This window comes from Condylura cristata, unplaced genomic scaffold (assembly GCF_000260355.1).
Source record: "Condylura cristata isolate star-nosed mole 26May11 unplaced genomic scaffold, ConCri1.0 scaffold00032, whole genome shotgun sequence".
Lineage (NCBI taxonomy): Eukaryota > Metazoa > Chordata > Mammalia > Eulipotyphla > Talpidae > Condylura > Condylura cristata.
The window spans coordinates 17,761-30,224 of record NW_004567133.1 but is presented as its reverse complement, the minus strand read 5'-3'; the positions used below and the strand labels follow the sequence as shown (position 1 = coordinate 30,224).

Sequence of the window (12,464 nt, the reverse complement as noted above, 5' to 3'; positions counted from 1 at the left end):
CCACCTCCCCTCCCTGCCCCTCCCTACCAGTCAAGACCCAAGACCTCCGGGTCCAGACGGACTCCAGGGACAGACGCCGAAGACAGACAGACATGCAGTGACAGACAAGATCCAAAGAGCCGCAGCGGTGAATCGTACAGCCGCAGTGACAGTCAAGCCCGCGGGGAGACAGACGGACGATGTCACATTGTGACTGCCACAGACACACGCAGCGATCGACACTCACAGACGGACGACACACTGGGACACGTTGACAGCCTGGGTAGGGACTGGGGAAGTTTCCCCAGAGCTGGAGAAAGGAGCTTCTCGGGCCGCAGCACAGCAGGGTGGACCGGCACGTGAAAGTGCGATTGAGGACCCCCCCCACCCACCCAGGGGTCTTGATGGCACCGGTGGAGAAAAGGCGACGTGGGAGACTCCCGGGGATGAGGGCACACCTGTGGGAATTAAGGTGGGAACACGAGATTAGAGTGGAAATAAAGGGGCTCACACTGAAAGAGGGGAAGGGAGAGGTGACTCGGGGACACCGAAAAGGAAAGGCCAACGTGGTGGCACGCGCAAGGCTGCGGGGTGAGGCCCCTCTCTGCCACCGCGGTGGAAACTTCCGGAACCCCCGCCGGTGGGTTCGCGCTCGTTCCCTGACGAGTGACCTCGGGCTTTCGTCACCAGGGTCCGGTCAGGGCATGACATCACCAGACCAAGCTCTCATTGGCCGCGGTGGCCGGCAGGTGGGAGCGGCCTGGTCCGGGAGCCCCCAGCCTGCTCCGCGAGGGGCCTGGGTTACCCGGACCCGCAGGTCCCGCCCTTTGGGGGTCACCCTTGGGGACGGGGCGGCGGCGGTGAAGCGACGTCCCCACGCACGAGATGACAGTGGCAAAAGTGTGCGGCGGTTATGCCATGCGCTGCGCGAAAGGGCCTTCTCCCGGGTCCGCTAGCTCCGTAGCCCGCCGACCACTGCGTGGGGGACAGGCCAGCGCGGGCGAGCGCGGAGGCGTACGTGCGCGCGCCTCCGGTGGTGCGGGAGGCTGCGTGGGGCGGGCGCGTGCGCGCACGTTCACTTGATCGCCGAGCGCCCCGCGGCGACCCTAGCGCGTGTGCGCCACCACGAGGAGACAAGGGCAACGGTCTCCGTGTCTCGCAGGGTCGCGGGTGCGCCGCAATCCAGAGACGCGCAGTCCGGGTTCTTCAAGCTGGGCGCACCCTGTTCACCTTCCCGGTGGACACCGGCCCCGCAGCCCTGGGACCCGCGCCGGCTACAGACGTCGCTGGCGGGAGACTGCCGCTAGGTGGCGCCAAAGCCAGTCACTTGGACCTTGGAGACGCCCGGGACAGGGGCGTTGCGTGGATGAACCCCTAGTGGGTCTTTCCGCGGCAAGTGGCTTTCAGCACTCTACTCCAGATCTTATGCGTGAACACTAAAGTTCCCGGCCTTCAACGTCTTGGCCCCACTGGTTGAGAGCTCTCCAGTGGTCAGTCAAAGTCTCCAGTCCAACTCTCGAAAGATGAGACATGGGGACTGTAGGTGGGGGTGCAGGACAGAAAAATGGACTGTTGGTGTAGCTTTAGGAGAAAATGGTCCGACGCAGGTTTCCCAGGTGGCAATCGAGAATTGTGAATGAGGCCTGCAAACTATGATTGAACAAGCAGCGGCTTGCCTAGTCCACCTCGAAAAGAACAAAGGGGTTAAAACAATAGCATTTATTTAGTGTGTGTGTGTGTGTGTCTTAGATTTCCAAATTTGGGAGCACAAACTCAGGGATCAGTCAAAATTTTGAACCTTGGGTCTTTGTTTAGGGCGATTTTAAAGGAAAAAGATGGGGAAGGGAAGAATTGATAGAACTGCAAAAACTAGGATTGGTTAGCGATTACATTTCTTACAGTTCATTGGCTTCTGGCCAAGATGGCCTCCATTACCACGAAGGGAAGAAAATGAAATAATACATATCATTGCATAGTTTGCATGCAAGGCCATGCTGGAATCCATTCTTGACAGGAAATCATTTTAATTTTTATTTTTTTTAGATTTATTTTATTTATGCATACAGAACTGGGGTACAGGTCAGAGGTGCAGGGGCAGCGAGTTCACCAAAGACAGAGTGGAGAGAAGAATAGGCAGACTGATGAAGTACACTGCTGAGGGGAGCAGTGGGCAAGACAGGAGAGTTCTGCCGTGCCATGTGGGTCACCTCTGGACCTGGGGATCAAACTCGCACTGAAGCAGCTGTGGTTGCGGCTAGCTTGCACTGCTGCACTTTAATCCACCTTGCCACCAGGGAGGGCCCAGTTTTTATTACTTAAGTTAAAAATTCATTAATAGTTTCAACACAAGATGGAGTTGTTTAGTCTGGAAACTGTGGAATGTCTCTTTCCACAGATGTAGGGATTTTTGACCTGTAAGAAGTGTCCTGGTGGTGATCTGGGCTTGCATCTCTGTCACTCTCCAAAGACCATGCATGGAGACTTTACCTGACTTCTATTGTCAGGTCTTAGTCCAGGATGGTGGAGATAAGAAGGGCAGGGAAAGTTTATAGGCCAAAGTTGTCATGAACTAGTGTTATTGAGTACTATTTAGATAGTACCTTAGATACTTAAAAGTGAAAACACTAGGCATGTTCATGACCTTAGAAAAGTCAGTGCTGACCTCAAACTAGATCTTCCACTGGGTTGAGGACAGGACACCCTGGGTGGGCTGTAGGCTTCCAGGGAGACAGATTCCATTAGCCAAGGAAGAAGGTGCCCAGATGTGTTTATAGGGACTGGAGTCGAGAACAAGGACAAAGGCGGTTTCTGCCTGTTTGGGGATGGCCCTTGTGAGGACTCCTGGGGAGATAAGGGCTTGGCAGATTGTAGAGCATTAGAAGTCATTTTGAAATTTATTTTTTCCTTGGGTTGGGAGGGTAGGGGTCAGCCAGCTAGAGAGGGAAGGGAACGTGGTGTTTTGAAGATGCTTGAGTGTCTGGGACAGAAAGAGGATTCAACCATTTGTTTGGACCCTCTCCCCATTTGGTGAGTGGCAGGGACAACTCTCACATAGGGGAGACGGGAGGAAGGTGTTGGCAAAGACCAAGTGTACTTCCCAGCTGTAATTTGATACCAACTGCCATTCGCTGGGGAAAGGGAGAGATCAAAGAGGCAGGTCACTCCAGGTTGGTTGTAGCAATTTCAGTGAACAAGGGAACTTGTTTAGGAGGCTTTCTCTTGTGCAGGTCACGTCCCAAATACATGACTGATTAGCCATATTCAGTCATGCCTGCAACCCAGATAGTCAAAGCAACACATCACACACAGCACATGTTTTCAAAGCTGTATCTTTGGAGTAGTTTCTGAGAAGGTACAGATTCCAGGGAAGGAGAAGAAGCTTAGATTTCTGGATCCAGCCAGAAAGTCAGTTTCATGGTCATATATATATTTTAAAGAAAAGATTTATTTATTTATGCATGTAAGATCTGGGGTAAGGGCAGGGGTGCAGGGACAGAGTGCGGAGAAAACAGGCAGACTGACTGAAATACACTGCTGAAGGGAGCAGCGGGTGGGTCAAGAGAGGTCTGCCCCACCATGTGGGTCAGCTCCCTGGCCGGGCATTGAACTTGGGCTGCAATGGCCACTGATAGCTTCATAGTGCTGCGCTTGAACCTGTTATGCCACCAGAGAGGCCTCAGGTTCATATTCTTTTGATTGCCTTCCCCAAGAGAAGGGTGGGCAGGCCTGGTAGAGGGGTCGGCTGGGATTGAAGGAGGGTGTCCTGCCCCTGGAGCCTCTGTTGTGCCTCCTCCGGTCCCGGCTCAGTTGAATGTTCAGTCAGATGAGTCTGCAAGTCTGCACGGAGACCGGGGCCGTGAGAGCACGCGGGAAGCTGAAGCAGAGGAAGGTAGCTTCCGTAGGTCAGGCAGCACTGGGCCACGGCGCCAGAACACGCTCTCAGTCTGCAGTTTGTCCTGGACTGCGAGGCTGCAGGAGACCATCCAGGGTGTGCTCCCTTCTCAGAGTTTCTAAATAAGAAGAGGGGCCACCTGAGAGAGCCAGGTGTCTGGAGAGCCACAGGGCACTGGTGAGCCTGTGCTGGTCCTGATTCTTGGCTTCCCATCCAGTCACCTGCTGCTTGGTACTGAGGCTGGGTTAGGTTTCCTCCTGTGATGGGGTGAATTGAACTGGAGTATCAGATTACTGAGAGGGATCAGAGGGACTGATCCTTTTGGTGTTCTGCCCATCAGGCCAGCCCAGATGAGGGGAAATACTGGACTAGATGCCCCTTTTTCTGTGCAAACTGACCTCTTGGGTCCAACAGGCTGTGCAGGTCAGTGGGACACCTCTGGCCATGAAGGGTGGAAGAGGACTTGAGCCTATCCTAAAAAGTGGATAAAAAGTTCAGGAACCCAGCTCCATCTTGCTTTTCACCTTGAGACTCTCCCTACCCTTGTTAAAACAAGGACCTCAATGGTGATGGCACAGGGTGATTTGGCGATGGGAAGCCCCCGGGGATTACAACTGAGATGAAAAAATGCACAAAATGATGTAAAAATAAACTATTATATAAAAAAATCTAAACCAAACCAAAACAAAACAAACACCAAGGACCTCACCTCTCTAGCTATGACACTTTCTCTACAGAGTCCAACATAGTGTTAAAAATAGGAAAAAACAAGGGCTTCCCTGATGGCACAGGGGTTAAATCTCAGCACTGTGAAGCTATCCACAGCCTCTGCAGCACTGCTAGGGAGCTGACCCACTGGCACAGGAGCCCTCTCTCTCCTCACTCGCTGCCCCCTCACCAGTGTATTTCAGCACATCCGCCTGTCCTGCTCCCTGCTCTGTCTCTGGTGAATCCTCTCACTCCACACCACCCCTACACTTTTGGCTCTTATATGCATAAATACATCAATCTTTAAAAATAAAATAAGGGCCCTCCCTGGTGGCGCAGCAGGTTAAAGCACAGCACTGAGAAGCTAAAGCCACTTCCGCATGAGTTCGAATCCCGCCTGCCCCAGAGGAGACCACATGGCGCGGCAGACCTCTCCTGTCTCGCCTGCTGCTCCCCTCAGCAGTGTACTTCGTCGATCTGCCTGTTCTGCTCCCTACTCTGTCTCTGGTGAAGCCTCTCACCATCCCTGAGCCTCTGGCCTGTACCCCAGTTCTGTATGTACAAATAAATAAATCTTAAAAAAAAAAAATAGGAAAAACATACCCAAAACGGAATCGTTTCTGTCAGGCTCCCACCCAGAACTTTATTCATATTGTAGTTTCAACTTCTCCCAAAGGTGTAGCCAGAAACCAATCAATCTGGAGTTTTCTAATCAGCACCTGTAAGGTGGTCTGCATGTGTGAGCCCTCCTGTCCCCAGGCTCCCCCAACTAGATTTAGGGGGTTACCAGTGCAGGCACAAAGGCCTACAGATGAACTTCTCCCTTCTCTACGAAGAGGAGAGTCGGCCTTCTGGGGCGCACACTCCTCTGTGCTGGTGAATGTGCATCTTCTTCAGAGACGACCTTCACCCAGTCTTGGAGCCCTTCCCATGCAATCAACCTTTTGCCAAAAAGATGGATTTTGGAGTGGCAGAGTTTTGCCCACCTCCATATCTCTATCTCCCACCTTTGGGGACCCAGAAAAATCCTACTGCTATTATAGTCCTCGCCCCCTCCATTGGCTCTGCCTTTCCTGGTAAACTCCCTCCCCTCCCTGGCATCCTTTGTCTTTAACTGAAATTGCTTAAGGAGATACTTAAGCCGTTTGTTGAGTTGCTTTTGCTCACTTTTCCTGGGTTTGTTTCTATGCAAGAAGCTACATGTTAATTTTTTTCTCTTGCCCATCTTTCTGATGTTAATTTGATTATTTGTTAGCTAGAGAGAAAGGGGGAATCGTCTTCTACTTTCCATAAGACAGGAAATCCAAACAATACTGACTTTAACAAAGTATAATGGGAGTGTATTTCTCTCTTAAATGGGGAAGACCCAGAAGAAAGCCATGCAAATTTGACGGGGTGCCCTCAGTGTCAAATGCCAGGTTCCTTTACATGGCTGGGGTACAGGCTAGAGGTGCAGGAGGTGAGAGGATTCACCTGAGACAGAGTGGGGAGCGGAACAGGTGGATCTACTGAGATACACTGCTGAGGGGCGCAGGAGAGGTCTGCTGTGCCATGTGGGTTGTCATCTTGGCCAGGGATTGAACTTGGGTGGCAGTGGCTGCGGATTGTTGCAGAGTGCTGTGCTTTAACCCCTTGTGCCATCGGGGAGGGCCGATTTTTGTTTCTTGATCACTTTAAAAGTGTGACTTTCATTTCATGGTGTATTATGGCTGCTGGAGTATCAGCCCTCATGTTTGCATTCCAGCTAGCAGGGAGGAAGGAGGAGGGGGCACTAATGGGATCACTCCTCACTTTAAGGACATTTCTTGGAGACCACCCACACAGCACTTCAATTTATATCCCTCTGGTCTGAATTTAACCCTACAGTGATAAGTGGTACCATAGGAGGTTCAGCGATGTAGTCTTTGTCTGGAGAGCACTAATCTAAAAGTTGGCTGTCCTACTACTAAGGAAGAAGGGGGAGCAGACCCTGGGGGAAACCAGTGCCCAGCACCTGCAAACCTACACTCACTTTACCCATGTCAGCGTAAGACTGAAGCACACTTCTAAGAGGACTCCATTTGGGAAGTCCCTGTTCCCCTTCTCCCAAACACCTTCAGTGTGTGATTCCAGTGACCTTGGTTCAGCTGCTTCTCCTCAAATACAAGCTGGTTCCCACTGGCTGTGCAAGGTGGGTATGTGTGCTTGGTGCTGCTGCTGCAGGTGGCACTGACAGTCTTCATGGGGTGGGCTGTCTCCGAGAGAAAGGGTGGCAAAGGCAGAGGCTGATGAGTGCCCCAGGAGTGGGGGTGGGGGCAGAAAAAGGGTGGCTGACAAGGCGCCCCACCTTGACCTGGGACGGTCAGTCCAGGGCAACCCACCAGACCTGTGTACAGAGCACGGCAGGGACCCTGGTTTAGGCCAAGGATGGCCTCAGGGTTGTCTCCACCTAAGCCTGGAGGGTGCCTGATGGGACCATAGCCCAATCCGCCACTAAGCTTAACTGACTATAGATCTGGGTGCCTAGGCCTCGAGACACCCCGCTCCTGCCCTGCCCGCCCTCCGCCCCCCAGAGGGCCACTTTCTAAAGGTTGGCCTGGAATTCAAACTTGACCCAAGTCACATCATTTCACACAATTTTTTTTCTCAGATTGATTCATCCTGTCTACACCTTTTCTCTTGCTAAAAGACAATTCAAATAATTGTCCTTTTAAAGATCTTACTGGTTTTATTCAATGACGCATGAATCGGCAGACTCATGACTCACCTAAACCAGCAGACGGGAGGAGCTCCCAGGGGCCACACGACCTAGGAGTGAGAGGCACAGAACAGCCTCCAAGGAGGAAGCACACCAGCTAACCCTGGACTGGAGGGTGTGGCGAGGACACAGTCTTCCAGGGGACATAGAGGTCCACAGGCAGGTTACCTCACCCGTGCTGAGCCGGTGATTCCTGGCTGAAACTGTCATTAAGTAAAATCTGAATTTGGTGACATGGTGCTTAGCTTAAGGGACTCCATTTTTAAAACTCTGACTAGTTTGGAGCATTTCACAGTTTTTAGCCTCATTTTATTTATACAGTTCTGTTAAATACTTAACCAGTTCACGGTATTTTCCATATAATTGATCAGACATCCTCTCGCTGCTGCTTGTCTCGTTTCTACCTGGGGTAGAGCGAGAGGGGTTTTCAGAAGGGGTACATGTCACTAAATCACTACACTTGTGGCTTCGTTTCCCCACGTGCTGTGACGGTTCTGCACGGAGCGGGAGGTGCAGCTCAACTTGCCAGGTGTGCGTTAGCCCCCTGTTAGCACTCTTCCTGGTGTCAGAATCCCGAGGACTCTGGTATGGAGTTGGCCTCAGCACCCATCTGAGGGGCCCATCCCAGGGCCCCTCGGTTCCTGGTGTTTTTCCCATCGCCTGCTCTCTCCCCGGTACAAGGGCTCCAGCCAACCCGGATGTAGGTGTGTTTAAATGTGAGCAACATGTCTTGGGTGACTTCTTGGGGACAGCTGGTCACATCCCAGTGGGTACTATCTATGTTTCACACCAGGGATATCCTGAAAATATTCCAAGCTGCGCCTGGCTGCCCTGTAGGGATCAAGCAGCCAGTGTCAATCCCCGGAAACAGAATCAGGTTCCTCGGAGGCTGTGGTTCCAGGGACACCAAGTACTGGACCCGGTGGACATGTGGGAAGAGTCTGTCCTTGATTTCCTGGGGCTTTGCCTGGGGACACTGCAGCTGGTGCTTCAAGGTTGGCCAAGTGATCATGGACTTGGGGAGAGCTGGGGGCCTAAGGTGACTGTCCACCACACCAGGAACCCCACAGTGGGATTGTAGGTAGCCCAGTCCCCCCTGGGGCTAGTTTCATGTTTGTATTCACTGGGGGCATGTTTGCCAGCGGCTGGCCTGAACATCATCTCATTTAACTGTCACAGTACTCCAATGAGGAACCCTATTTTCACAAGAATCTAACAGGAAATCAAAACTGGCACAGATGTTAAGTTATTGCTTACTTTATCTGCAGGTGCAAGGATACCGTGGACTTTGGGTGAGAACTCTGACTTGCAAGGGGTTGGGATGCTTTGGAGTTACTCACTTCTTTATTTTCCTTCAATTTTTAAAATATAATAGTTTATTTTTACATCATTTTGGGCTTTTTTTCCGTCTCAGTTGTAATCCTTGTGAGCTTCCCATCACCAAATCACCCATGAGACATCACCATAGGTCACTCACTTCATAATGACTTCCAGGGAAAGAAAAGGGGGGGGCCTCCCTCGTGAACCATCCATGCAGCCTGGGACGGTTTTCCATCTTTCTTCTTGACTAGGGCATAATGTTGATCCTTAAAGACTTGAACAAACTCTGATGTAGTTTCTAGCACTTCCGTGATAACACTAGATCCCATGATGTGCCTGCATGAGAACACTGAAAAGAGCCAGAAATAACTGTTCCATTCAAACCTGAACATAGAACCCCTGTCTTCAGCCCCTGTGGAAGGACAGAAGCCTAATTCTGATGAGTCGGCTAGCGAACCCAGGTGGGCTCACTGCTTCCTCTGCTGGAGGTTGGCCCAGAGCCAGCAGGGCAGGTGCAGCTCCCAGGAAGGAGCCGGTGGGGGCAGGGCCATTCTTGGGATCCGACACCAATTCCTTACATATTTGATGTCTTCGTGCAGCACTAAAATATTGGTCTCCCGTGGCTTTCTTGTTTTCCCAAGGTGACTCTCCGGGACTGGGCTGGCCAGGATGCAGGATGCCAGTTGCTGTGCAGGGGACGCCGATGTGACTGGGCCTGTTGTAGGGAGCACCAGGCTCCCGGGGAAATGGATCCCCCATCCAGCTTCAGGCTCCCCGATTCCTCCTTACCTCCCACCTCCACTTTTCATCTCCCTCCACTGTCCAAACATCCTTCTGCTCCAAGACCATGCCTCCTTGACCCAGACTTTTCTACCTCCAGGACTTTGCCCTACCTGTTTCATTCAAGAATGTGCTCTCGCTTGCCCTCCCTCTCGCTCTCTCTCTCTCTCTTTGCTCTTTTCTCAGCTCCACCAAAAAGCTATCAGGAATGTGTATGATCAGAAAATGACCTCTCCCATTCCTGAAACGTAATAGTGCTGACTACCATCTCTTGCCAATGGTACTTAATTGCCACTTAGTGGCAGGCGTTGTAGTCATTTGAATGCCACAGAAGGGGGAGGGCAAGATGAAATCTTGGCACTCTGAGCCAAGCAACAGGCCCTTGGCCTCCAGAGCGGGGAACCGCTGCTCCTCTCAGGAAGAAAATGCCCAGGTTAGGCTGCTGGAGGCCACTGGCTGCAGCCCAAGAACACTCCAGCCCACACGGGGTCCAGCCCTCATGGAAAAGCTGAAGGGGAGGAAGGGAAGAGGCACACCTGCCTCACTTCCCCACTGTGCCCTACCCAGGCTGGCAAGCATGGCTGTAAGTGTCACATAGTCCCTTCTCCGGGCTGTCCACACACAGCGAGACCCAACGTTGCTCCAGAAATGGATGTGATCCCAACCAGCGCTCCCACAGACGAGAAGGTTGTCGGGGAAGAAGTGGGCACAGGTGGGAAGACTGGGGGCCGGAGAGGGTGAACTTGGCCCAATCATCAGTGACCTACCTTTGGGCCCCTTCAACATCTTCTTCCACAGGCCAGGTGACCTTAAAGTGGGGCTCATGGGATCTCCGTGAGGGGCTCTGGCCTCTCACCGAGGTCACTGATTGGCTCAGGCACATGGGGTAGACATGAGTCCAGACGTGCCCTCGATGTCGTCTTCACATGGCACCCGGCTGATGGCGCAAACCCTACCTGGGGCGTTACCGACCTCGGGGCAGTGGGGAAAGACAGCTGGCCCTTAGTCTCTTTCCAGAGATGATGTGCACACTGTTGGCCCAGGCCTGTCACTTGGTTTTCCCTGAGGTTGATAGGATAATGATGTGAAATCCTTCGTCAACAGGGAGAGGCACCACACATCCAGCTGCCATGTCCACTATCAGTGGGGCGGGCAAGGATAACCCTCCCTGGAAAGTAAGCAAACATGTCGACCAGCGACGCTGTCTGCTGCAGCTGGGCACAGTTTACACCCACGAAGACCCACCCGCGACCCATCAGGTCTCTGTGTGCTTCTCAGAGCTGTGCTAATGGAAATGGTCCCGGCAATGATAGAATTAAGGGGATCAGTTGGGGAGCTGGGGAACTCAACTCGATAGTCAAGGAGAAGGAACTCCTAGAAAAACAGGATGCTGCATTGTGTCTATTTCTCTGTGAGTTGGTTCTTATCCTCAATATTCCCTATTTCTCAACTGTAAGCTACAAAAGATCATACGCTACCACCTCCCACCAGATCTCTCCATGACTGTCTTACTGCTTCTACAAACTGTCCAGAAATGACCCCAATGGTTAACATCTCTGTTTATTTTTTTAAAGATATATTTAAGTTATTTATGCATACAAGAACTGGGGTGAAGACCAGAGGTGCTGGGGTGAGAGGACTCACCAGAGAGAGAGTGGGGAGCAGAACAGACGGATCTACTTTAACACTCTGCTGAGGTAGCAGTGAAGGAGAGGTCTGCTGTGCCATGTGGGTCACCTCCCTAGCTGTAGATTGAACTCATGCTGCAGTGGCTGTGGCTAGCTTCAGAGTACTGGGACCTAAATTAACCCCTGCACCACCAGGGAGACCCCACCAGCTCTGCTTCTTACACCACGCCATGCACCACCTCCCCACTGACACTAGTCATTTCCAATACTTCTGTGAGCATTTGCCAAATGTCCTCTGTCTGGGAGGACTCACAGAAAGCCTCTGCAAACACTCTTCATATGATTATTGCTTTCTGAGGATTATGAATAAGGAAGTCCAGGTCAACTTGAGGATTTTTCTGAAGGTACAATAAAGTGATATAAAATCAAAGAAACGGTACCATCTTTCCCTGTCATTATTCTTCGGAGGAGTTGCTATATCAGGAAGTTCTGTTAATACCGGCCTACTCACTACAGTCCATCTGGGGACAATTAATTGCATTATTATAGAATCTGAGGATGCCCGGGCTCTCCCTGTTTTCATTCCTTTGTGTAAGAACTTAGTGTGTAATTACCTCTGGCTTTGGAGAACCTTAGTTGTTGCTGATTTGGGGGAGTAAGGATTCAATCCTGATATCTAGATAAATGTCCAACTTGAACCATGTTAATAAATGCTTTTGCCCATACAACACAGGAATCTTTAAAAAGTGAAACTGGTTTTTCTTATTATGATCTTAAAGAGGATGCTTAGTAATTGCATTTTAAATATTTACATATTTTAAGTATCTTCAGTAGCTACCGCATGACTATTCTTAGTAAATTTGTTGAAGTTTGCATTAAATTCAAAACTAAAATTCAAGATAAAATACATACTGCATGCACAGCTATCTAGAACACTAGAAAGCTGCTGCCCCACGAGTGAGCATCCGAATCTCCGGACCGTGTGGGAGACTGGCTTTCTGCTCTGGCCTTTTACCACGAGTAGGATGACTCCTGGAGGAACTTGATCCTCAATTTGGGAATTTTGCTGCAGTAGTTTGCAGGGCTAGGAATTTGAATGACATTGACCTAAGGGCACTTCAGCCAGGACTGTCGCCAAATACAGAGGGAGCCCCTGTGTTGTATTCGAACCATCCCAAATCAGATGCTCCAGTCTGTGACCGTCACAAGCTTTGCCCGCGGGCAGTTCCGTTTCACTCAGACGGACACCTGTCTCTCCCTGCCCGGTTTCCTTTTCTTCACTGAGTCCACCCCAAACTCCATTCTCTGTTCAACGGTCAGTCTTCAGCTAATGTATGAGCCTCTGTGCCGTAAGGTTCTGTACATGCTTCCTAAGGAGTTTCCTCAGGAAGTGCTCTTTCTTTCCGTCCTGAGGAATAAC

The 12,464-nt window shown here is 51.2% G+C and overlaps 2 protein-coding genes across 2 annotated transcripts in view; both read right to left on the bottom strand.

Moving 5' to 3' along the window:
* The window catches only part of ACHE (acetylcholinesterase (Yt blood group)), a 6,150-nt gene extending 5,770 nt beyond the window's left edge, over positions 1–380 (bottom strand). The window contains exon 1 of the mRNA XM_012731929.1: positions 28–380. The gene's annotated coding sequence lies outside the window, so the exon portion shown is untranslated. The remainder of the gene's footprint in view (positions 1–27) is intronic.
* Positions 381–1,054: 674 nt separating this feature from the next.
* The window catches only part of LOC105854260 (cell wall protein DAN4-like), a 28,897-nt gene continuing 17,487 nt past the window's right edge, over positions 1,055–12,464 (bottom strand). The window contains exon 4 of the mRNA XM_012731624.1: positions 1,055–1,282. Coding sequence (XP_012587078.1) covers positions 1,055–1,282 — 228 coding nt within the window. The remainder of the gene's footprint in view (positions 1,283–12,464) is intronic.